Source organism: Pelophylax lessonae (assembly GCF_965119305.1).
Source record: "Pelophylax lessonae genome assembly, chromosome: 7".
Classification (NCBI taxonomy): Eukaryota; Metazoa; Chordata; class Amphibia; order Anura; family Ranidae; genus Pelophylax; species Pelophylax lessonae.
This window is the reverse complement of record NC_138774.1, coordinates 295,800,593-295,826,297: the sequence shown is the minus strand read 5'-3', so window position 1 is coordinate 295,826,297 and position 25,705 is coordinate 295,800,593. Positions and strand designations below refer to the sequence as shown.

At 49.4% G+C, this 25,705-nt stretch overlaps 1 protein-coding gene across 2 annotated transcripts in view; it reads left to right on the top strand.

Moving 5' to 3' along the window:
• Positions 1-9,473: 9,473 nt before the first annotated feature.
• LOC309560031 (protein Wnt-7b-like) overlaps positions 9,474-25,705 on the top strand; it is a 152,022-nt gene continuing 135,790 nt past the window's right edge. Inside the window, exons 1-2 of one of the 2 annotated variants that reach the window (XM_082263533.1) lie at positions 9,474-9,596; positions 15,830-15,977. In XM_082263533.1, the coding sequence (XP_082119659.1) occupies positions 15,904-15,977 (74 nt within the window). In that variant the 5' untranslated portion in view covers positions 9,474-9,596; positions 15,830-15,903. Of the gene's footprint in view, positions 9,597-15,659; positions 15,978-25,705 lie in introns of those variants that run through there. The other variant, XM_082263534.1, reaches the window with a different exon arrangement.

Genomic DNA, 25,705 nt, shown 5'->3' with positions numbered 1-25,705 from the left:
GTGTTTACTACTGGACATGATCACTGTGATTGGTTGCAGTAGTCACATGGTACCAGGGCAGAGCACCACTGATCAGTACGAGGTGGACACAGGACTGCCCCAGTGCTCGCCTCCGGAGCAGTTCTAGGAGGAACGCTTGTCCCACACGGCCGTTTACACTCAACCTGTGGCCCTCCAGCTGTTGCAGAACTACAAGTCCCATCAACCCTTTGGGAGTCATGCTTGTAACTGTCAGCCTTGCAATTCCTTAATGGGACTTGTAGATCGGCAACAGCTGGAGGGCCACAGGCTGAGCACCCATGGATGATGCTGGCCATTAGACTGAGGACATCTAGTGACAGCAAGAAGTACTGCAGGGAAAATCTCTAGATTGAAGGTGAATATTGCAGCAAAAATGAATTTGGTTATTTTATTTATTTTTATCAGGTGGGGGGGGGGGGGAGGGGTCTTTTTAGAACCTGGAGTTTAAACTTTTAACACTGTAACACTATACATCCTCTATAACTGCACACACTATTCTTTTTTTGCACCGTGTAACAAGAGATTTCTCAGCCTTGGGGCAAAACTTTCAGTAGTGAAATACTTCAGTAAGTACTAAGATACAAGAATACAAAGCAATGATAAATTCACCTTATTCACAACGATGATGAACAAGCATTTCAGTGTGCAGCGTGTGTATTGGTTAGTAGCAGCTTCCATCATTGGCTTCTCAGCCAGGAGTTTAGTTTAGTTACAAGAAGGATTTGCCCCCTTAATGACCAGGCCATTTTTTTGCGATTCGGCACTGCGTAAATCTAACTGACAATTGCGCGGTCGTGCGACGCTGTACCCAAAAATTGACGTCCTTTTTTCCCCACAAACAGAGCTTTCTTTTGGTGGTATTTGATCACCTGTGCGATTTTTATTTTTTTGCGCTACACAAAAAAAGAGAGAAAATTCCGAAAAAAGAAAAAAAAAAAATATTTTTCACTTTCTGCCAAAAAAAAATAAAATGAATAAAAATCGAAACTTTTCATAATTTTAGGCCAATTTGTTTCCTGCTACATATTTTTGGTAAAAAAAAATGCAATAAGCGTATTTTGATTGGTTTGCGCAAAAGTTATTGTGTTTACTAACTACGGGAAAGATTTATGTTGTTTTTATTGTTTTTTTTTTTTTAACTAGTAATGGCGGCGATCTGCGATTTTTTTGTTTTTTGCGGGACTGCGACATTGCGGCGGACAGATCGGACCCTTGACTGACATTTTTGGGAGTACCAGTGACATTACTACAGTAATCAGTGCTATACATATGCACTGTTACTGTAAAATGACACTGGCAGGGAAGGGGTTAATTTTATTAGTGATCAGTGGGTTAAATGTATCCCTAGGGGCGTGTTTCTAACTGTGGGGGGGCGTGGCTAGTGATGTAACCACAGAGACATACGATCCTACATAGCAGGATCGTATGATCTCTGCAGTTAGATCAGGGAGAATGACAGGCGGCTTTGTTTACATCAGCCGTCTGCCTTTCTCCTTCTCCAGCGGGAGATCGCGAGTGACCGGCGGACATCGGAGCCGCCGGTCACACGCGCGGGGATGTCAGGGAACGAGCGGGGACGGGAGCGTGCCCCCGGCGGCGCGCGCTCGCCCCCTAGAGGGTCCTGGGTGAGCGACGTAGCCCTACGTCGGTTTGCCCAGGAGAGCCAGACTGCCACAGTAAATAGTCGTGTGGCGGTCGGCAAGTGGTTAATACGAATGGCGGCGATCTGCAATTTTTTAGCAGGGCTTCGACATTGCGGCTTACAGATCGGACCCCTAACTGACATTTTTGACACTTTTGGGGGGACCAGTGACATTACTACAGTTATCAGTGCTAAAAATATGCACTGTCACTGCACTAATGACACTGTCAGGGAAGGGGTTAACACCAGGGGTGATCAAAGGGTTAAATGTGAGCCTAGGGGATTGTTTTCTAACTGTATGGGGGAGGGACTTGTGAAATGACCATAGAGACATGTGATCCTATATAGAAGGATCACAGGAGCTTTGTGATCATTCCAGAGAGAAGAACGGTCAGCTGTGTTTACAATAGCTGACCGCCCTTCTCTCTCAGCGGGGAACGATCGTGGGTGCCCGGTGGCAATTGCGGCCTCCGGGCCCCTTGGATCAGCATCCCTGCTGCTAAGTGGGCGTGCTCGCGTGCCGCTGGTGGGGCGCACTCGCCCCCAGGGGTGCTTCCGCGAACCGCTGTACAGGTACGGTGGTTCACGTAGCCAAGCCAACCTGCCGCAGTATTAATGCAGCAGGCCGTCGGCAAGTGGTTAAAGTAGATCTAAGCTGAAACACCAAAGTCTCATATGAGCTTTACCATTACTAGAAGACCTGGTGATCCTGCCATGAAGATCCTTGTTCAGGCACGTCCTGTTATAGGGTGACAACGCTCTGGTCTGTCTCCCAATTGTGATTCTGTGTTGTCAACCAGTCATATGGGCTTCCGATGGAGACTACAAGTGGCCTTCTCAGCAGGGCCGGGACAAGGGGTGGGCAAGAGTTACAGCTGCCCTGGGCACCGTGGTTTCATGTGAGGTGTGGGGGAAGGGGGGAATTGTGTTGGGAGGAGCAATTTGGGGGGCAGGGGCTAAAAATCTCTAAGAGTGGTGATTTAGGGCGATTTGTGTTGGGGTGGGGGTGGGGGGAAAAGCTTTGTGCTAGGAGGGGAGGATTTGGGGAGTTTGTGCTAGAAGAGGTTATATGGTGAAGGAGGGAGGAGAATTGTGCTAACAGGGTAAATGTTTGTTTTTTGGGGAGGGGGGGAGGGGGATTTGGAGTAGAGGGGGAGAGGTTGTGTACTCGGAGCTCGGAGGGGAAATTTGAGGGGTGGGAGGGGTAGAGGACTTGTGCTAGGAGGGGTGAATTTTTTGAGTGAGGGGCATTTGTGTTGGGGGATGGGGGGCTAAAGATTTGTGCTGGGAGGAGGGTGATCTTATGCTTAGGGAGTAAACATGTATATTAGTGCTCAATTTTTTTTTGGGGGGGGTGGGGGTGCTGTGGGGAGATTAAGCATGAGGGAATTTATGTTGGGAGGAGCAATTGGGGGGGGGGCAGGGGATACAAATCGCTAAGAGTGGTGATCTAGGGCAATTTGGGGGGGGGTGAGGGAAGAAGAATTATGCTAGTAGGGCAGGATTTGGGGGGGGGGGGGTTGGTCTGGAAGAGGTGATATGGTGAAGTGGAGAAGGAGCCTTGTGCTAGGAGGGGAAATTTTTGTTTGGAGGGGGGGATTGTGCTAGGAGGGAAAATTTTTGTTTGGAGGGGGGGATTGTGCTAGGAGGGGAAATTGTTGCTGGGGGGGGGGCATTGTGCTAGGAGGGGAAATTGATGGGGGTGGATTTATGCTAGGAGGGGGATTTGAAGTGGGGGGGAGAGGATGTGTACTCAGAGGGGAACTTTGAGGGGTAGAGGATTTGTGCTAGGAGGAGGCGAGGGGCATTTGTGTTGGGGGTTGGGGTAAAAATGCAGATTAGTGCTCAATTGGTCCACTGGGGTTGCCAAGCCAATGACCGGGAGTGTGTGGTTCCATTCACAATGCAACCCCACCCCCATTTAGTTATAAACATCATTATGTAATGAGGGGACAGGGTCATGCGTTCCCCGTATCCCCCAATGGCTAAGGGCAGCTGGCAGGATGAGGCAAATTAAAACTTCCATACTGCACCTCGTAGGAGAGAGGGTGCAATGTAAGGGCACGGAAGGCAGGTTTTTTTTTTTAAAAAGTCCAAATCCCCAGGAAGTGGTTGGGGATTCAGATTTCTCTGCCCCATCCTGGTGCCCTAAGGCAGCTACCTAAGTCATCAGGGGGGTACAGCCCATACACATGTAGGGGGCCCAGGCGTCCCGAGGGGCCCCAAAAATGGTAATCCTCGTAATACCACTCAATTGTAAGCTCCGCCGTTCCCTTACAGTACTGACCCCTCACTAGCCCCCCCCCCACACAGATTGTAGGTCCCACCCCTGTTCTCCAGCTGCTCACACCTAGACAGGAGGGGCAGCATTTACTAGAACCGCCCACCTTTATTTTCCTGGGATGGAGGAGATGGGACTGGAGGAGGAGGAGGAGGACATGGGATGCAGGAGGATGACGACATGGTAGGCAGGCCCTGGGGAATGTTGGTGGTCAGGCCCGGGAGGGGGGGGGGGGCAGGCGTAAAACTGTGTAAGGGGCTTCACAATTTCCGATGGCTGCCCTGATTGTGATCATAGATACACTTTAAAGGACTACTGTCCCTTTGTGGTAGAAGGGCATGCCCCTATCAGAGGCTTCTCACCCTGGTGTCTGTCTGTGGAGCAGTCTGAACATCAGAGCCTATCATGTCATCAGCTAGGAGAAATCAGTCATAATTAAGAGAGACAGATCCCAGGACAGATCCGTCATGCTGTCAGTACATAAGGTGTGAAGCTGCTTAAATATTCTCCTTATCAGTAATTCCCGGGCCGCCTGCCAGGACCCATCCATGTGCCAGTATGCCAGGCGGAACGTGTCACAAGAATTCAGGTGTGACAGGCGGGAAGAAAACCGATAAAATATGGAGAATATATGCAGCGAGGATTACGTGCCAAGGAAAGTCTGACTGTAAGCATTCATTTCAGCTGAGATTTAAATAAAGACATCCAGTTATCTCTACAGAATTATCACCAATTTATTACAATTCGGGCTTATTGGATGAGACGAGAAAATAACAATGTATCAGCCGTTACTTCTTTTCTGTTTCCCTTTATTGCCTGTCCGTTCCTTCCTTCCTTCCTAGCGTCCTATGGCATGGCTTCTCCTTTCGGCCAATCGGGAAACGGGTCTCAGGACCCACTTTCTGATTGCCCAGGAGGAGGATCCGTTTGACAATAGTGAATATTCATTTGCTATTGTCACACAACTGGGTGGGCTCAGGGCGCAGTGCTCTGCGCCCCGAACCCACCCTTTTTTGATGCCTATTACAGCCTCTGGCTCTAATCACGTGCTTAAAAAAAAAAAACCCCATTGAAATCCATGCGACGCTTGGATAGAGGGGGCCGGCGCCCCTGTGCCCCCAATGGACGGGCCGCCCCTGTTTAAAAGACCTATCTTTTGCTTGGGATGTATTTACCCCCCTAGCCTTTCCTTTATGTAACTTATTTGGCCTGGTTTCTCCCAAAACAAATAAGTACGACTCACATCTATTTTACACAATACAGAGGGAAATGTGCATGGATTGCTGAGATGCATTGAATATGTGTGTTTTTTTTTTTTTTTCTTGTTTCTTTGTTTTTTAGGTTTTATTTTGCCCTAACCTGATTAGAGTTTTCCTTTATAATCTGTCTGCGTCTTAACGGCACAAGAAAAAAAAAATCCGTGCAGCTCCTGTAATGGATGTCTGCGATCTATTCCGTCATTTGTGTTGATTTTGTCTTTTGTTGTTTGCTTAATTAACTGGGGATCATTAGTCATTGTGTTTTCAAACATCTTTGATGGCTTCAGTTGTGGTTTTGTCTGTTCTTCTGCCGGGTAATCTCTACCTGTATTCAGGGGGACATGTGCGTAATTGCCTCGCGACGTCCTGATGTCTTCGCCTGATTAAACTCCAGTCAAAACAGAAAATATTGTACGAACGTTTATATGGCTTTAATGTTTGTCAGGAAAGCTTACAGACCGGATTGAACTTGTAGCAGCTGTAGAAGCTTCACAGTAGCTTAAAGGCTGGGCCCACACAGTTGTAGTGAGGGACTACATGCTCTTACTCCCCACAAAGGCCCCCCTCCCATTTTAAAGTCTCCCTCCCCCCCATGTAACTTTATGCTATTTATCATATTTTCTGGTCAGTCACATGACATGCTGGGTCCTTCCAGCAGGGGCTGTATGCAAAGATTGTCACCAATCTGGGCATGAATATACTGTGATTGGGTGCCCTGCTAAGGGGAGGGGCCATGACACTCTGCACTCACAGTCTTTCCTCAGTCTTCCAGATTGGGTCACACTGAATGCCAACCAACCCAGGAGACTGAGGGCATCATGTGGCAAAAACGAGGTACTGCAGGGGAAAGAGTCTGAGCTGCTTTCCATTTTCAACACCTGATAATTCCTCCCAGCACGGGGCAGTACTGGATGATGCAGGGAAAAGCGCCAATCTGGGCATGAATATATTGTGATTGGTTGCCATGATCAGGGGGAGAGGCCGTGACACTCTGCACTCACAGTCTTCCAGGTTGGGTCACAATGAATGCCAATCAACCAGGAGACTGAGGGCATCGTGTGGCATAAATGAGGTACTGCAGGGTAAAGAGTCTGAGCGGCTTTTGATTTTAAACACCTGGTGGTTCCTCCCATGGTGGTTCCTCTGATGATGCAGAGAACAGCGCCAATCTGAGCATGAATATACTGTGATTGGGTGCCATAATAAGGGGGAGGGGTCATGACATTCTCTCTTCAGTCTTCCAGGTTAAGTGACACTGAATGACATTCAATTTAGAAGACTGAGGACATCTTGTGTTCAAAAAGAGGTACTGCAGGGTAAATCTTAGGTGGGCATTGTTGGGTTGAATTTTTCTCTAGGGGGGACAGAAAAAGCAATTATACTTACCCTATTCCTCGCTTTCGCAGGCTCCCTCCTGGCTGTTCGATTGGACCCCTGACTCCACTTCTCCTTGCCTCACCACTTACAATGCAGGATCATCAGCCTGCCCACAACCAGGAGCACGGAGGAGAGAAAAACAGAGCCCACCCACAGCCTGGTGCAAGGAGGAGAGAAGAGTGTCCGCCCACAAGGCGGAGCAAGGAAGAAAGAAAAAGAGTGCCCACCCACAACCCAGAGCAAGTAGGAAAGAAGAAGAGTGCTTGCCCCCAACCTGGTGCCAGGAGGAGAGAAAAAGAGTGCCTACCCCAAAACCTGGTGCAAGGAGAAGAGAAGAAGAATGCCCCCCCCCCCACAACCTGGAACAAGGAGGAGAGAAGAAGAGTGTACGCCCACAACCCGGAGCAAGGAGGAAAGAAGAAGAGTGTACGCCCACAACCTGGTGCAAGGAGGAGAGAAAAAGAGTGCCTGCCCCAAAACCTGGTGCAAGGAGAAGAGAAGAAGAATGCCCCCCCACAACCTGGAACAAGGAGGATAGAAGAAGAGTGCCCGTCCACAACCTTGAACAAGGAGGAGAGATAGAGTGTCCATCCCAAAACCTGGTGCAAGGAGAAGAGAAGAATACCCGCCCATGACCTGGAACAAGGAGGATAGAAGAAGAGTGCCCACCCACAAACCAGAGCAAGGAGGAGAGAAGAAGAGGGCCCACCCACAACCCAGAGCAAGTAGGAAAGAAGAAGAGTGCCTGCCCACAACCTGGTGCAAGGAGGAGAGAAAAAGAGTCCCTGCCCCAAAACCTGGTGCAAGGAGAAGAGAAGAAGAATGCCCCCCCACAACCCGGAGCAAGGAGGAAAGAAGAAGAGTGCCCGCCCACAAACTTGAACAAGGAGGAGAGAAAGAGTGTCCATCCCAAAACCTGGTGCAAGGAGAAGAGAAGAAGAATACCCGCCCACAACCTGGAACAAGGAGGATAGAAGAAGAGTGCCCGCCCACAACCCAGAGCAAGGAGGAGAGAAGAAGAGTGCCTGCCCACAACCTGGTGCAAGGAGGAGAGAAAAAGAGTACCCCCCCCCCCCAAAAACCTGGTGCAAGGAGAAGAGTGGGGGATGCGAGGAGCTCACCAGCCTGCTACTTCTCCTTTCACTGTTGATAGGGGGAAAGAGAAGAGTGGAGGAGGCGAGGAGCTCACCAGCCTGCTACTTCTCCTTTCTTTGTTGATAGGGGGAAAGAGAAGAGTGGCGGAAGCGAGGAGCTCACCAGCCTGCTACTTCTCCTTTCACTGTTGATAGGAGGAGAGAGCAGAGTGGAGGAGGCGAGGAGCTCACCAGCCTGCTGCTTCTCCTTTCACTGTTGATAGGAGGAGAGAGCAGAGTAGAGGAGGCGAGGAGCTCACCAGCCTGCGACTTCTCCTTTCACTGTTGATAGGAGGAGAGAGCAGAGTGAAGAGGGCGAGGAGCTCACCAGCCTGCTGCTTCTCCTTTCACTGTTGATAGGAGGAGAGAGCAGAGTTGAGGAGGCGAGGAGCTCACCAGCCTCCTGCTTCTCCTTTCACTTTTGATAGGAGGAGAGAGCAGAGTGGAGGAGGAGAGGAGCTCATCAGCCTTCCGCTTTTCCCTTCACATTTGACAGAAGGAGAGAGCAGAGTGGAGGAGGCGAGGAGCTCAGCAGCCTGCCGCTTCTCCTTTCACTGTTGATAGGAGAAGAGAGCAGAGTGGAGGAGGCGAGGAGCTCACCAGCCTCCTGCTTCTCCTTTCACTGTTGACAGGAGGAGAGAGCAAAGTGGAGGAGGCGAGGAGCTCACCAGCCTGCCGCTTCTCCTTTCACTTTTGATAGGAGGAGAGAGCGGAGTGGAGGAGGCGAGGAGCTCATCAGCCTTCTGCTTCTCCCTTCACATTTGATAGGAGGAGAGAGCAGAGTGGAGGAGGCGAGGAGCTCACCAGCCTGCTGCTTCTCCTATCACTGTTGATAGGAGGAGAGAGCAGAGTGGAGGAGGCGAGGAGCTCACCAGCCTCCTGCTTCTCCTTTCACTTTTGATAGGAGGAGAGAGCAGAGTGGAGGAGGCGAAGAGCTCACCAGCCTGCCACTTCTCCTTTCACTTTTGATAGGAGGAGAGAACAGAGTGGAGGAGGCGAGGAGCTCACCAGCCTGCCGCTTCTCCATTCACTGTTGATAGGAGGAGAGAGCAGAGTAACAGAGGTGAGATCTGCAGTTTCTTCTTTCACTGTCCAATCACAGGCTTGGGGATAAATAAGACCTGTAAGTGTTACTGGACTGCAGCAGAGAAAAGTCAGGTCTCTTGTCATGCCAGACAGCTGCGTACTGTGTGGCGGAGCAGTGTAAATGTCGGAACTGGATGGACAGAAAAGCAAATCCTTTGGCAGGTAAACATCTCCCTTGTGTGTATTTTATCTCTGTATGTATCTGGAGTTCGGCTCTTCGTATGACTGCAGAGAAGCTGAATTGGTTGGACTGGAAGCAGCGCGGTACACTCAGCTTCTCCTGCCTTGTACCTGAATCCAGAGATAGGAGAGTGATCTGTAGCCGGGGGTGTCAGCGAGCTTTCCCCTCTCACCCCATGCTCTAAGGCTGGGGGGGGGGGGGGCAATCTGAAGGCAATCATACCCCCACCAGCAAACTCATTGTATCTAATATCATTTGTTGCTTCTTTGACAGAGGGACCCACCCAGCAGGCTCAGCCCTCCTCTGTTCACAAAGCCGGAGGGGGGGGGGGGGGGGAGGCAGGTGGTGGAGGAATGAATAGGAAAATATTTTTTGGCAGGGTGATATGAATTGTTTGACCCACCTTCTACGTCTCCTTCACACCCCCCCCGGCCCTCGGCTACGCTACGCCTCCAAACATTTAAGGTAACATTTCTACAGTGCAGGCGCTGGAGCAAAGCTTGTCTGGGCAGCAAGGTATGGAGACAGGATTCACCTGTCCGCCTGTCACTTTAAGGATCTCTTCCTGTCATCGGGGACTAAAGAACGGAATGGCACCCGCTGTGGCCAGAGCAAGGTACACCATTCTACTTCCTTCTACTTCCATGCTGGTGGGTTAGGTGGCCCTAGTAGGGGTATGGGTATGGATGGGCAGCCCAGCAAGGTACACCATTCTACTTCCTTCTACTTCCATGCTGGTGGGTTAGGTGGCCCTAGTAGGGGTATGGGTATGGATGGGCAGCCCAGCAAGGTACACCATTCTACTTCCTTCTACTTCCATGCTGGTGGGTTAGGTGGCCCTAGTAGGGGTATGGGTATGGATGGGCAGCCCAGCAAGGTACAACATTCTACTTCCTTACACTTCTACTTCCATGCTGGTGGGTTAGGTGGCCCTAGTAGGGGTATTGGTATGGATGGGCAGCCCAGCAAGGTACACCATTCTACTTCCTTCTACTTCCATGCTGGTGGGTTAGGTGGCCCTAGTAGGGGTATCGGTATGGATGGGCAGCCCAGCAAGGTACACCATTCTACTTCCTTACACTTCTACTTCCATGCTGGTGGGTTAGGTGGCCCTAGTAGGGGTATCGGTATGAATGGGCAGCCCAGCAAGGTACACCATTCTACTTCCTTACACTTCTACTTCCATGCTGGTGGGTTAGGTGGCCCTAGTAGGGGTATCGGTATGGATGGGCAGCCCAGCAAGGTACACCATTCTACTTCCTTCTACTTCTACTTCCATGCTGGTGGGTTAGGTGGTCCTAGTAGGGGTATCAGTATGGATGGGCAGCCCAGCAAGGTACACCATTCTACTTCCTTCTACTTCCATGCTGGTGGGTTAGGTGGCCCTAGTAGGGGTATGGGTATGGATGGGCAGCCCAGCAAGGTACACCATTCTACTTCCTTCTACTTCCATGCTGGTGGGTTAGGTGGCCCTAGTAGGGGTATGGGTATGGATGGGCAGCCCAGCAAGGTACACCATTCTACTTCCTTCTACTTCCATGCTGGTGGGTTAGGTGGCCCTAGTAGGGGTATGGGTATGGATGGGCAGCCCAGGAAGGTACAACATTCTACTTCCTTACACTTCTACTTCCATGCTGGTGGGTTAGGTGGCCCTAGTAGGAGTATGGGTATGGAAGGGCAGCCCAGCAAGGTACACCATTCTACTTCCTTCTACTTCCATGCTGGTGGGTTAGGTGGCCCTAGTAGGGGTATATGCATGGATGGGCAACACAGTGGTTTAGTAGTTCTGCCTTGCAGCACTGGGGTCCTCTGTTTATATACCGTGCACCACACTATCTGCATGGAGTTTGCATGTTCTCCCTGTGCTTGCATGGGTTTCCTCCCACACTCCAAAGACATGCTGGTAGGTTAATTGGCACTAGTAGGAGTAAAGGTATGGATGGGCAGCACAGTGGATTAGCAGGTAGTAGGTCTGCTTTGCAGCACTGGGGTCCTTGGTTCAAATACCAGTCACCACACTATCTGCATGAAGTTTGCATGTTCTCCCTGTGCTTGCATGGGTTTCCTCCCACACCCCAAAGATATGCTGGTAGGTTTATTTGCCATAGTAGGGGTAGAGGTATGGATAGGCAGCAGTTAACAGTTCCGGATTACAGTACTGGGGTCGTTGGTTCAAATACTGGCATGACACTGTCTGCATGGAGTTTGCATGTTCTCCCTGTGCTTGCATGGGTTTCCTCCCACACCTCAAAGATATGCTGGTAGGTTTATTTGCCATAGTAGGGGTACAGGTATGAATGGGCAGCCCAGTAGTTTAGCAGTTAGTAGGTCTGCCTTGCAGTACTGAGGTCCTTGGTCCAAATACAGGCATGACTGTGCTTGTGTGTCTTTCCTCCAACACTCCAAAGACACACTGGTAGGTTATTTAGCCCTAGTAGGGGTATAGGTGTGGACTTGGCAGCACAGTGAGTTAGTAGTTCTGACTTGCAGGATTGGGGTCCTCTGTTCAAATACTAGCCATGACACTATCTGCATGGAGTTTGCATGATCTCCCTGTGCTTGCATGGGTTTCCTCCCACACGCCAAAAGCATGCTGCTAGGTTAATTGGCTCTAGTATTGGTATATGTATAGCTGGGAAGCCCAGTGGTTGAGCAGTTAGTAGTTCTGGATTGCAGCACTGGGGTCATTGGTTCAAATACTGGCCAAGACATTGTCTGCATGGAGTTTGCATGTTCTTTTCCTCCAACACCCCAAAGACATGCTGGTAGGTTAATTGGCCCTAGTAGGGGAATAGGTATGGATGGGCAGCACAGTGGTTTAGCAGTTCATAGTTCTGGCTTGCAGTACTGGGATCCTTGGTTCAAATACTGGCCAAGACACGGTCTGCATGGAGTTTGCATGTTCTCCCTGTGCTTGCATGGGTTTCCCCCCACACTTAAAAGGCATGCTGCTAGGTTAATTGGCTCTAGTACGGGTATATGTATAGATGAGCAGCCCAGTGGTTGAGCAGATGGTAGTTCTGGCTTGCAGTACTGAGGTCCTTGGTTCAAATACTGGCATGACACTATCTGCATGGAGTTTGCATGTTCTCTCTGTGCTTGTGTGTATTTCCTCCAACACTCCAAAGACACACTGGTAGGGTAATTGGCCCTAGTAGGGGTATATGCATGGATAGGCAGCCCATTGGTTTAGTAGTTCTGCCTTGCAGCACTGGGGTCCTTGGTTCAAATACTGGTCACCACACTATCTGCATGGAGTTTGTAGGTTCTCCTCCTACACTCCAAAGAAGTAGTGGGCTATTTAGCTCTTGTCCAAATGATCCCTAGTATGTGTAGGGGTAGCACAGTGGTTTAGTGGTTTGCAACATTGGATTCCTTGGCTGAATTCCCAGGCAGGACACTATCTGCATGGAGTCTGCATGTCTGCCCTGTGCTTGTATGAGGGTACTCACTCCAAAGACATGCTGGTAGGTAACTTGGATCTATATTGGTGCTATATGAAAACAACTGGCAACAACACCAAGTACGGTGATACTTTTTTTTATTTACACCGTTGGATGGGGGTGTGGGGGTGTGGCTATTTACACCATGGGGGTTTATTTGCATAGCCACCCCTCCAGTCCCTCCCCCTCCCTACATGTACATTTGTTCTGTACAAATCGAGCAAAAAAAACCCCAAATTCTTTAGGCTATACTCTCTTCAGAATGAATGGGCACTAGTGAGATACCACCTCATGGCCACTAGATGGAACTGAGGAGCACAGGTCTTTGTAGCTAAGAGATACAATGTACTGATTCCAGAGAACACTAGAGGGAATTAGCAAATCAATATAACCAATGGCTGCTTATTCTCTCTAGCGTTCTCTAGAATTGTTACACCAATGTAGCCCAGAACAAAACAACAAGGCATATAGGTGATCCGCCCCCCCCCCCCCCGACACGCCCACCACATACTGTATATTCATAGTGCTAATCCCGCACAGGTGTCAAACTGGTGGCCCTACAGCTGTTGCAGAACTACCAGTCCCATGAGGCTTTGCAAGGGTGACGGTTACAAGCATGACTCCCACAGGCAGAGGCATGATGGGACTTGTAGTTCTGCAACAGCTGGGGGGCTGCCAGTTTGACACCTACCGTCAAAAATATTACCTGTTGATCCTGCCAGAAATGATGTGAGCTGACACCTTCCTGTGCCCTCTTCCTCTGCTGACTGTTATCAGTTGCATTGTTTCCAGCTAGCTCTGTGGACTACAGAACACCCCCCCTTTCTATTTTATGGAGAGGGGAAGGTTATTGCAGCCTTGTCCTAGGGGTGACAACATTTACTATACATATTGTATCTACAAAGGTGCAGTGTTGTCACCCAAGGAAAGCACTACAATAACCTTCCCCTCTCCTCTTCTTCATAACATAGAGGGGTGACTCACTGCACCTCTATTGGTACTCCTTAGAGGAACCCCCCCCCCCATGTCCAAGAGGAGAGGTTGTTGTACCCTAGGACGAGACTACAATAACCTTCCCCTCTGTATCTATGGAGAAGCAGTGTTGTCACCCTAGGACAGGACTATAATACGCTTCCCCTTTCCTCTTCTCCATAACTTGGGGGGGGGGTCCTCAAACTGTATTTATGTAGGAGCAGTGTTGTCACCCTAGGACAGGACTATAATACTCTTCCCCTTTTCTCTTCTCCATGACATGGGGGGGGGGGGGTTCCCCATACTGTAACTATGGAGGAGCAGTGTTGTCACTCTAGACTAGGACTACAATACCCTTCCCCCTCCTCTTCTCCATGACATGGAGGGGGGGGGGGTGTCCCCTTACTGTATCTATGGAGGAGCAGTGTTGTCACCTTAGGACGGGACTACAATACCCTTCCCCTTTCCTCTTCTACATGATATGGGGGGGGGGGTCCCCTTACTGTATCTATGGAGAAGCAGTGTTGTCACCTTAGGACGGGACTACAATACCCTTCCCCTTTCCTCTTCTACATCATATGGGGGGGGGTCCCCTTACTGTATCTATGGAGGAGCAGTGTTGTCACCTTAGGACGGGACTACAATACCCTTCCCCTTTCCTCTTCTACATCATATGGGGGGGGTCCCCTTACTGTATCTATGGAGGAGCAGTGTTGTCACCTTAGGACGGGACTACAATACCCTTCCCCTTTCCTCTTCTACATGATATGGGGGGGGGGTCCCCCCATACTGTATCTATGGAGGAGCAGTGTTGTCACCTAAGGACGGGACTACAATACCCTTCCCCTTTCCTCTTCTCCATGATATGGGGGGGGGTTCCCCATACTGTAACTATGGAGAAGCAGTGTTGTCACCCTAGGACAGGACTACAATACCCTTCCTCTTTCTTCTTCTCCATGAGGTGGGGGGGGTTCCCCATACTGTAACTATGGAGGAGCAGTGTTGTCACTCTAGGATAGGACTACAATACCCTTCCCCCTTCTCTTCTCCATGACATGGGGGGATCCCCATACTGTATCTATGGAGGAGAAGTGTTGTCACCCTAGGACGAGACTACAATACCCTTCCCCTCTCCTCTTCTCCATGACATGGGGTGGGGGGGGGGTTCCTCATACTGTATCTATAGAGGAGCAGTGTTGTCACCCTAGGACAGGACTATAATACCCTTCCCCTTTCCTCTTCTCCATGACATAGTGGGGGGGGGGGGGGGGTTCCCCATACTGTATCTATAAAGGAGCAGTGTTGTCACCCTAGGACAGGACTACAATACCCTTCCCCTTTCCTCTTCTCCATGACATGGGGGGGGGGGGGGGTTCCCCTTACTGTATCCATGGAGGAGCAGTGTTGTCACCCTAGGACAGGACTACAATACCCTTCCCCTCTCCTCTTCTCCATGACATGGGGGGGGTCCCCTTACTGTATCCATGGAGGAGCAGTGTTGTCACCCTAGGACAGGACTACAATACCCTTCCCCTTTCCTCTTCTCCATGACATGAGGGGGTTCCCCATATTGTATCTATGGAGGAGCAGTGTTGTCACACTAGGACAGGACTACGATACCTTTCCCCTCTCTTCTATGACATTGAGGTGGGGGGACCCCATACTGTATCTATAGAGGAGCAGTGTTGTGACCCTGGGACAGCCCCTCTCCTCTTCTCCATGACATAGGGGGGGGGGGGGTTCCCCATACTGTATCTATGGAGGAGCAGTGTTGTCACTCTAGGACATGATTACAATACCCTTCCCCTTTCCTCTTCTCCATGACATGGAGGTGGGGGGGGGGGTCCCCATACTGTATCTATGGAGGAGCAGTGTTGTCACACTAGGACAGGACTACGATACCTTTCCCCTCTCCTCTTCTCTATGACATTGAGGTGGGGGGGTCCCCATACTGTATCTGTGGAGGAGCAGTGTTGTCACCCTAGGACAGGAAGTGTGTTCCTGGCAGGATCGCCAGGTGAAATGATATGGGAAAAAGAGAACTAATGCAGCGACCACATCTATGAGATTTTGTGTTCTTGTGTTTGGATACATTGTAAGAAAGGATGAGTAGATGAGAGCGCCCCCCTATGGGTATCTATATACGGCGATCACACTGCAGGTAAAAGAAAACCTGCGACATTTCTCTGTGGGTGCGGACAGACAGCTGACACCGGGAACTGACAGAGGTGCGCTCGGCGCTCCTCAGAGAATTCGTAAAAAAAAGGCGTTCAAGGCCGCGCCAGGGGAGGGAAGGAGAGTCACACACCAGCTGTATTGTCTGATCCTGCATCTGGCTGTAACAGTGACAGCTCTGTTCCCTGTGCGGATCTCGCTCTCTCCGCTCATCTTCCCGCACGCTGACGCCTTGTCCGCTTTCCTTGTCTTCCCGCAGGTAGCATGACTCCAGTCTCTTGTATGGAGGGAAAGTCTCATCCAGACTGAGGAGGAGGAAGAGTGCCAAGCAGTATGAGAGTGAAGCTGAGCGTGCTGGACCTCTGTCACACCGTGCTGTGCATTGGATTGATGCTCTGCGGAGAAGGGTGAGCCGGCCGGCCGTGTGGGGTGGGCAGTCAGCCAGTGCAGCTGCCAGGGAAGGCTTGGCTGGGGGGGGGGGGGGGGGGGGATTTAAAGGAAATAAAAATAGGTGTGTTTTACAGCTGATGGGCCAAGTTCTACCGATGGACTCAGTCCACCTTAAGAGCCCATTTACACTTGCTTTGACCTTGTTTTGATGCTTCGGCGATGCTTTTTTGAAGCTTGGCAAATGCCCTGCGTGTGTTGATTTTCTATATAAAAGATTTTCTTAAAAGGGTCCAGTAGAAACCCAGCCCAGTAGTATCCCCATTCGGCAGATCCCCAGCTCATTCGTTCCCTTGTTTAGCAGATCTCCATCTCATTGGTACCCTCATTCAGCAGATCCCCAGCTCAGTACTACTCCCAACTCTGCTGATGCTCCACTTAGTAGTATGCCCAGATTTGCTGATCCCCCAGCTCTGCTGATCCCCCACTCAGTAGTAACTCCCAGCTTTGCTGATCCCCCACTCAGTAGTAACTCCCATCTCTGCTGATCCCCACTCAGTAGTATCCCAAGCTTTGCTGATCCCGCACTCAGTAGTAACTCCCAGCTTTGCTGATCCCCCACTCAGTAGTAACCCCAGCTCCGCAGATCCCCCCACTCCGTAGTACCCCCAGCTCTGCTGATCCCCCACAAAGTAGTAACCCCCAGCTCTGCTGATCCCCCACAAAGTAGTAACCCCCAGCTCTGCTGATACCCCACTCAGTAGTATCCCAAGCTCTGCTGATCCCCCACTCAGTAGTAACCCCCATCTCTGCTGATACCCCGCTCAGTAGTAACCCCCAGCTCTGCTGATCCCCCACTCAGTAGTAACTCCCAGCTCTGCTGATGCCCTGCTCAGTAGTAACTCCAAGCTCTGCTGATGCCCCACTCAGTAGTATCCCAAGCTTTGCTGATCCCCCACTCAGTAGTAACCCCCAGCTCTGCTGATCCCCCACTCTTTAGTAACCCGCAGCTCTGCTGATCCCCCACTCAGTGGTAACCCCCAGCTCTGCTGATGCCCCACTCAGTAGTATCCCAAGCTTTGCTGATCCCCACTCCCTAGTAACCCCCAACCCTGCTAATTTCCCGCTCAGTAGTAACCTCCAGGTCTGCTGATATCCCACTCAGTACTAACCCCCAGCTCTTCTAATCCCCTGCTCAGTACTAACCTCCAGCTCTGCTAATCCCCCGCTTAGTAGTAACCCCCAGCTCTGCTGATCCCCTGCTCAGTAGTAACCCCCAGCTTTGCTGATCCCCCGCTCAGTAGTAACCCCCAGCTCTGCTGATTCCCCGCTCAGTAGTAACCCCCAGCTCTGCTAATTCCCCAATCAGTAGTAACCCGCAGCTCCGCTGATCCCCTGCTCAGTAGTACTTGCCAGCTCTGCTGATCTCCCACTCAGTGGTAACCCCCAGCTCTGCTAATCCCCAGCTCAGAAGTAACCTACAGCTCTGCTGATCCCCCACTCAGTAGTAACCCCCAGCTCTGCTGATCCTCTGGTTTGCTTATCCTCCTCTCTTTCTGATCCCTGCTCACCTCCCACTAAATTGCTCCCACTTTGCACAAGACGTGGGAAATTACTAGTTTCTCCTGCTCCAGTTCCCCAGCTCTGCTGATGCCCCACTCAGTACTATCCCAAGCTTTACTGATCCCTTACTCAGTAGCAACCCCCAGCTCTGCTGATTCCCTGCTCAGTAGTAAGCCCCAGCTCTGCTAATCCCCGATCAGTAGTAACCTCCAGCTCTGCTAATCCCCCAATCAGTAGTAACCTCCAGCTCTGCTGATCTCCCACTCAGTAGTAACCCCCAGCTCTGCTGATCCTCTAATTTGCTGATCGTCCACTCTCTCGTCCTCCCTCACCTCCTACTCTATTGCTCCCACACTGTGCACCATGTGTGACATTGCTAGTTTGTCCTGCTCCGGTCCCCCAGCGCCATACAAAATATTGACACTCTGGGCCCAATTTGGAAATTGTCACTTAGGGGTGTACTCACTTTTGTTGCCAGCGGTTTAGACATTAATGGCTGTGTGTTGAGTTATTTTGAGGGCACAGCAAATTTACACTGTTATGCAAGCTGTACACTCACCACTTTACATTGTAGCAAAGTGTAAATTCTTCAGTGTTGTCACATGAAAAGATAGAATAAAATATTTACAGAAATGTGAGGGGTGTACTCACTTTTGTGAGATACTGTGTGTATATATATATATATATATATATATATATAAAACTAGTGAGCCAATTTTGTCCTTATGCATATAGAATCGTGTGTGGAGGTCCAACAAACGCTCTTTTTATCTCATGATGTTAACTCTAGATTAAGCTCTAGCCTTGTTTGGTCAGTTTGTTGAATGATAGAGGGATCCGCAGAAGGTTTATTGTGTTGGAGCAACAAATGTAACTAACCTTCAAGAAGCTGAATGCGCTCCCGTCACGCCTTATTAAACGTGAAGACATTTGAATTATTTTGCTGCGCACCATCGTTTTGTGGGCAGCCCAAACCATTACCGGCGATATATCCTCCATTAAATTATCCTGAAAATATTGTCTCAAGCTCATTCGTATATCCTCACACCAGCATTTGTCAGATAATAAAGATTCATTGAGCTTCCACTGAGGGGACAAAAAGTTATGAGAGCACTACAGAAATCGGACCTTCCCACCGCTCTTATGGAGGCTTTGCCAATACTTGGAAACAGGGCACAGGAAACAAAGATATGATCAATACGAGGGGCTGAGTAGAAAGTGTAGTCACGTACAGAAGGATTAACTTCACGCCAGGCGTCTATTAAATTGAGAGAATACATCAGTTTGGCTACTTTTGTACCAGCTTTGAGGGGGTCGTTTACGGGTCATATGAGTTGGGTTGGGTTTATCTAAGCATAAGTCTAGGGCAAGATTGGTATCCCCTCCACAAATAACTTGTCCCTCCAGAAAAGGAGCCAGAGCCCTCAGTAGCTTAGTTAAAAAGGTGGCTTGTCCCGAGTTTGGGGCGTAGTACGAAATAAAGGTACATAACTGCTTCTCATGCCCGCCTCCAGGATTTCTCCAGAGCTTCTCCCATTCTTTGGAACTCTCTACCCCAATCTGTCCGACTGTCCCCTAATCTATCCATCTTTAGACGATCTCTGAAAACCCTTCTCTTTAAAGAAGCCTACCCGGCTACTAACTAATAACGCTGTTTCACTTGCTCCATCAGCTCATCCCCCACAGCTATTGCCTTTTGTATCAATTGACCCTCCCTTTTAGATTGTAAGCTCTAACGAGCAGAGCCCTCTGATTCCTTTTGTTCCAAATTGTAGTGTAACTGTAATGTCTGCCTTCATTTTATTAAGCGCTGCGCAAACTGTTGGCGCTATATAAATCCTGTATAATAATAATAATAATAATAATAAATAACTGCTCACCAACCATTCCCTTTACCAAAAGGTATCTCCAATCAGGATCCCTAATTTCCCGATGTGAGGTGAAGTAGATTCTGGCCGAAAAACAGATAGCAACCCCGTTAGCCTTGCCGGGGCGTTCGCTAAATAAAATACAGGATACAGTTTGTGCAAAAAAGATGGCCGGTATGAGTGACGAAAATGGGTCTCTTGTAAGAGCAAAATATCTGCATGCTGCGAATAATAGTGGTGGAAGGCCTTACGGCGTTTATCGGGAGAATTAAGGCCCCGTGTTGTGTGATACAACCCTACAAGAAGTCGCTGAAGACCCACCGTGTTACTTATGATTCCCAGGTGGCATTTCCATTACCAGTAGCATCACTCACCTCATCACCCAAGCAAACACGGTCCACCAACATTCAGATGCGAGGAAAACCAGGCCCACCGAAGCCTAGGTCTCAGAAAAGAAAGGAAAAGAGCGTTAGAAAAAGAAGCAGATAGGAAAGTCAAGACAGAATATAGAAACACAAACCATAACCTAGGGATATGGAGGATCACCCAGGTTAGGGTGAAAGTTCGGTGCTCCACGATCCTTCGGGTGCAGTAGTCGGGCCACAAGCCTGCAAATACAGGATTCTGACTCGAGAGAGGGTGTATGGCAACCAGACAAGACCCAAGCTATGAAAAAAAAAAAAAAAAGGAAACAGCAAAGGATCTCAGGAAGTAATAACAAAAACATGATGAAACTAATAATATCTAAAACATCTATTCATTTTGCTAGCGAACAGATTTTATACTCGGAACCGGAGAGGGCAAAACCCATCCGGGCCAAAATAAGCCCAAGAGGGAATGCACCCACAGGTCCCCCTGCCTCTAGAGCATATAGTTTGAGGAACAATAACACAAGGAGAAGTGAATTGTCATGTTAACAACAATATGTCCCAAGAAGCTTAGTATACAGGGCCCATATGGGACACACAGGTCCAGCGGTAAAAGGAGGGTTGAATGATAACCATGGAGGAATATTACTCTCTCTCCGTGATGGGAAGGCTCATTGAGGGCTTCAAGGCAGTCTAGTGGAAGCAGGACGGCTGCCCGTAGCTGGAAGCCACAATAAGGGGAGATGGGATGAGCCAGATCCTCATCCTGATTACAGCACCGGCGAGAGGGAGACTAAGGTGACAAGCTATCTCTGGAGATCAGACCCAGCCGCAGCAACAAGTCTTCGCCTTCCTTAAATGTGGAAAAGGAGTACTGTCGATTAGCGAGGGTGAACGACAGACAAAAGCCCATCTTTATTTGAGGGATTTGCGTTTTAGAACCTGTAAAAGGGGTTTTAATGATCTGCGTTCTGGGCTGTAAAAGGGGAAATGTCTCTGAACACTGTGTGCCCCATGATGGAAAGGGATGACAGCTCCCTAGATTTTTGCATGACTGGTTCCTTGGTTTTATAATAGAGGGGCTTTACAATGATATCACGTGGAGGCCCGTCAGGTTGCAAAGGTTGGAGAGCTTGATGAGCCCTATCCAGATCCAGACGGTGTGTACTGCAGTTTCCACATCTTTCACAGATTTAGGTAGGCCCTGAATGCGAAAATTATACCTGCAAGATCTGTTCTCCAAATCATCTATTTCGGCAAGTGCTTGCTCAAGCTGCTGTTGCAAGGTTTCAATACAAGCAGTATTCTGATTTGTGCGGGCTATAGTGGTTTCCAGCTTCTGTTCAACAGACTGAATCCTGGTCCCAAACCCCTGCAAGTCAGCCTTGATGATGGTAGTGATCTGCTGCACTGCCCTAGTTAGGCGCTGCTCCAGGAGGTCTGAGAATTTTGCAAACAGAGTTTGGCGGTCTCCATCTTCAGGGAACAGGCCGGAGACTGCAGAGGCTGAGAAGACAGTAAATCTTCTAATGTCCTGTCTATTAGGGACTTAGTGGAGGCTGTTGACTGCTGCTGTAGGGGGGATGTACTCACTGCCGACTGCGGTCCATGGTACTGTGAAGGCATACCCGCCTGCATTGAGGTCCCCGAGGCTCCGGCGCCACGTGATTTTGTTGTGGCCGCCGCCATTTTGTTGGAGGCTACCGACGATCGTGTGGTGGGTGGGGCTCGGGAACAGTCTCGCTGATAGCTGCCTCCTGCCATCTATGGGAGCTAGGGGGGTCTGCCAAGTTAGGGCCCCCGATCCGCCAGATCAGGGCCGCTGCGAGAGGCCTAAGGTGGTCAGCTAGGTGAACAGCTCCCTGTTCATGCGGCCATCCTGGAAGATGCACGCATGCGCCCCCTCCTAAAAATATATATATATATATATATATATATATATATATATATATATAATGTTTAATAATATATATTCTCCCCATAACCCAAACCCTTACCCTAACCTTCACAACACTAACCCTCCCTGTAACCCTTACATTGACTTTCATACTCTCTCTCCCTGTAATCCGTCTTGTGTTCATGTTTATTCATATCAACAAGTAAAGGAGCAAAATCAGGACCCAAGTCCTGTCCCACCCACTCAGCGCTCAGGTGTTATGCAATCACAAGCAAATGAAAATTGCCACTTAAGGATGAACAAAACTATTAGTAAATCACACTCAATATTCAAAAAAAGCTGCTGCTATACCATCAAATAATATCCAAAAAAGTGCGTATATAAACTAAGCCTACATATGCACTAGCAGCGCTAATTATACTCTTGTTTCCAAGAGACCTGAATATGTCAATAATACGAAAATAAATGAATATAATCAGGTATGATATTGATTAATCAGCATAAGTGTCCTGTTTGGCAAATCAACAAGCAACAATCTGTAATGCAAGTCTCTTTTTCACAGCAATGGGAAAATAGGATAGTAGTGGAATAGTCTCAAGACAGATCTTCCTCTATTCTCCAAAACACCACCAAGAGCCTTCACCACACCGCCCTGCTCCCCCTAGGTATTAAAAACGTACCCTTATTGCAAGGATCAAGAGCTTTAACCCAATCAAGTGATCCTCCACTGTCAAATGGCAAACCACCTCCAGGTCCTGGCATAAGCTTGTCAATATGGATCAGCGATTCCACATATTATGATCCCATGCAATGAAAACAAGGGGGCCCATAGCGTAATATGTACCACACAGAAACATTTATTGATAAAAAATTTGCACTCACATGGGATAAGAAATTACAGGCATGTAGGTGTACCGAAGGAATTCCCCTGCTTCTCCCGCCACAGACCCTGCCTCCACCGCGCCGCAAGGACCGGGTGCCTCTGTAGCTGACTTCCCGGTTCTACGGCCGTAATCGACAGCGTGACGTCAGACGCTAGAACGCTGTGCAGGGTTGCCTTGGTAGCCGCGTGCTCACGCCATGACGCGTTTCGTCATCACGGACTTCAACTGAGGGCGTCACTGAGGGCGATGGAGGTGGATCGCCATTTGACAGTGGAGGATCACTTGATTGGGGTCTATTAGGACCTGTCACCTGCCCATGCTATCGCAAAGGGGCTAAGAAGCCCCCTAGATGATAGCATGGGCAGGACACAGGTCCTCTTTATGGAGACATCAGGAGTCTATTAGGACCTGTCCATACTTTCACAAGGGGGCTAACAAGCCCTCTATGTGACAGCATTGCAGATGACAGGTCCTCTTTATAGAGACATCAGGAGTCTATTAGGACCTGTCACCTGCCTATGCTATCACAAGGGAGATATCAAGCCTCCTGTGTGATAACTTCGGCAGGTGACAGGTTCTGTTAATGGAGACATCAAGGGTCTATTAGGACCTGTCACCTGCCCATGCCATCACAAGGGGGCTAACAAGCCCTCTATGTGATAACTTGGGTAGGTTACAGATCCTCATTATGGAAACATCAGAGGTCTAATAGGACTTGTCACTTGCCCATGCTATCACAAGGGAGCTATCAAGCCCCCTATGTGATAACTTGGGCAGGTAACAGGTTCTCTTTATGGAGACATCAGGGGTCTTTTAGGACCTGTCACCTGCCCATGCTATTACAAGGGAGCTCTCAACCCCCTATGTGATAACTTGGGCAGGTGACAGGATCTCATTATGGAGACATCAGGGATCTATTAGGACCTGTCACCTGCCCATGCTATCACAAGAGAGCTATCAAGCCCCCTATGTGATAACTTGGGCAGGTGACAGGATCTCTTTATGGAGACATCAGGGATCTATTAGGACCTTTCACCTGCCCATGCTATCACATGAGAGCTATCAAGCCCCCTATGTGATCATTTCGGAAGGTTAACAGTCCTCATTATGGAGACAGGTCTTTTAGGATCTGACACCTGCCCATGCTATCACAAGGGGGCTAACAAGCCCTCTATGTGATAACTTGGGCAGGTGACAGGTCCTTGGACAGAGTATTGGGTCATTCATTGCAGGAGGGATCAGGGAATGGACGTTCCCTAAGGTCCTCCGGCACTCACTGTACAAGCAGTTTCCCATGTGTGCCGCTGTGGGGGTGAACTTTGAGAGCCAAACAGGGATCGATCTGGTTGCTTGCCGTCCAAATCGCTTTTTTTCTCAGAAAGCCCTTAAAGCAGGCAGTAGCATTTATAAACAGCTTGGCGGTTAGATCAAGCTCACAAACGTACCTTGGTAGACAAGTGGGTAAAATATATAATTTTATTTTTTTGAAAGGGGTTTAGGCCCTTCGTCCAGTTTTTATTGCTGGGGAGAGTCAAATTTTTATTCTTGGGGTTTAATGTGGAGTGTTCTGTCGGTGTTTCAGACGAACTCTAGTACCTTTAGAAATTCTGAGTAACGCGAGCAGGGCGCGCCATGCCCGGGGGGGTTGGCCCATACAGCCAGCGCAGCGACTGCCAGTGATGTGCCCGTGATGAAACGCCGCCTGGCACCTCCCATTAAGCGAGCGGGCCAAACAAACACACCAGTTTCTACGGCAACGGTAAATCAGGCCGTCTCTGTGCTGCGCTCATAGTTTTCATTCCTCCCGGCTCCGTGTGCTGAGCCTGCAGGGAAGAGCAGATTGTTCTCAAAGAATGCAAAAAGTCTGGCAGCTGCTGTCCTCTCCTCCTGGCACAGCTGGTCCCTACCCCCCCCTCCCTCACCCTCCATCCCGCCTACGTCTGCAGGTTCCCCGGCTCTGCTGATGTGGTGAAGTCCTTGGCTGGGTGTCCCCGGGGTTATCGCTCTGTACGGCGCTGTGCTCTGCATTAATGTACACTCACCGGCCACTTTATTAAGTACACCTGTTCAATTGCTTGGTAACACAAATTGACAATCAGCCAATCACATGGCAGCAACTCAATGCATTTAGGCATCTAGACGTGGTGAAGATGACTTGCTGAAATTCAAACTGAGCATTAGAATAGGGAAGAAAGGGGATTGAAGTGAGTTTGAACGTGGCATGGTTGTTGGTGGCAGATGGGCTGGTCTGAGTATTTCTGGGATTTTCACACACAACCATCTCTGGGGATTACAGAGAATGGTGGGGAAAAGAGAAAATATCCAGTGAGCGGCAGTTGTGTGGAGGAAAATGTCTTGTTGATGTCATAGGAGAATGGGCAGACTGGTTCCCGATGATAGAAAGGCAACAGTTACTCAAATACCACTCATTACATCCAAGGTATGCAGAATATCATCTCTGAACGCACAACACATCCAACCTTGAGGAAGATCGGCTACAGCAGCAGAAGACCACACCGGGTGCCACTCCTGTCAGCTAAGAACAGGAAACTGAGGCTACAATTGGCACAGGTTCACCAAAATTGGACAATAGAAGATTGGAAAAACGTTGCCTGGTCTGATGAGTCTGGATTTCAGCTGCGATATTCAGATGGGAGGGTCAGAATTTGGCACATGGATCCATCCTGCCTTGTATCAACGGTTCAGGCTGGTGGTGTAATGGTGGGGGGGATATTTTCTTGGCACACTTTGGGTCCCTTAGTACCAATTGAGCATGGTTTAAACGTCACAGCCTACCTGAGTATTGCTGCTGACCATGTCCATCCCTTTATGACTTCAGTGTTCCCATCTTCTGATTGCTCCTTCCAGCAGGATAATGCACCATGTCACAAAACTCCAATCATCTCACTACTGATTTCTTCACCATGACAATGAGGTCACTGTCTTCCAATGGCCTCCACACTCACCACATCTCATCCAATAGAGCCCCTTTGGGATGTGGTGGAGATTGGCATCATGGATGTACAGTTGACAAATCTGCAGCAACTGTGTGATGCCATCATGTCACTAAGGAGCAAAATCTCTGAGGAATGTTTCCAACACCTTGTTGTATCTACATACCTGCCAACTGTCCCGTTTTTCCCGGGACAATCCCGGCAAATAGGAGCC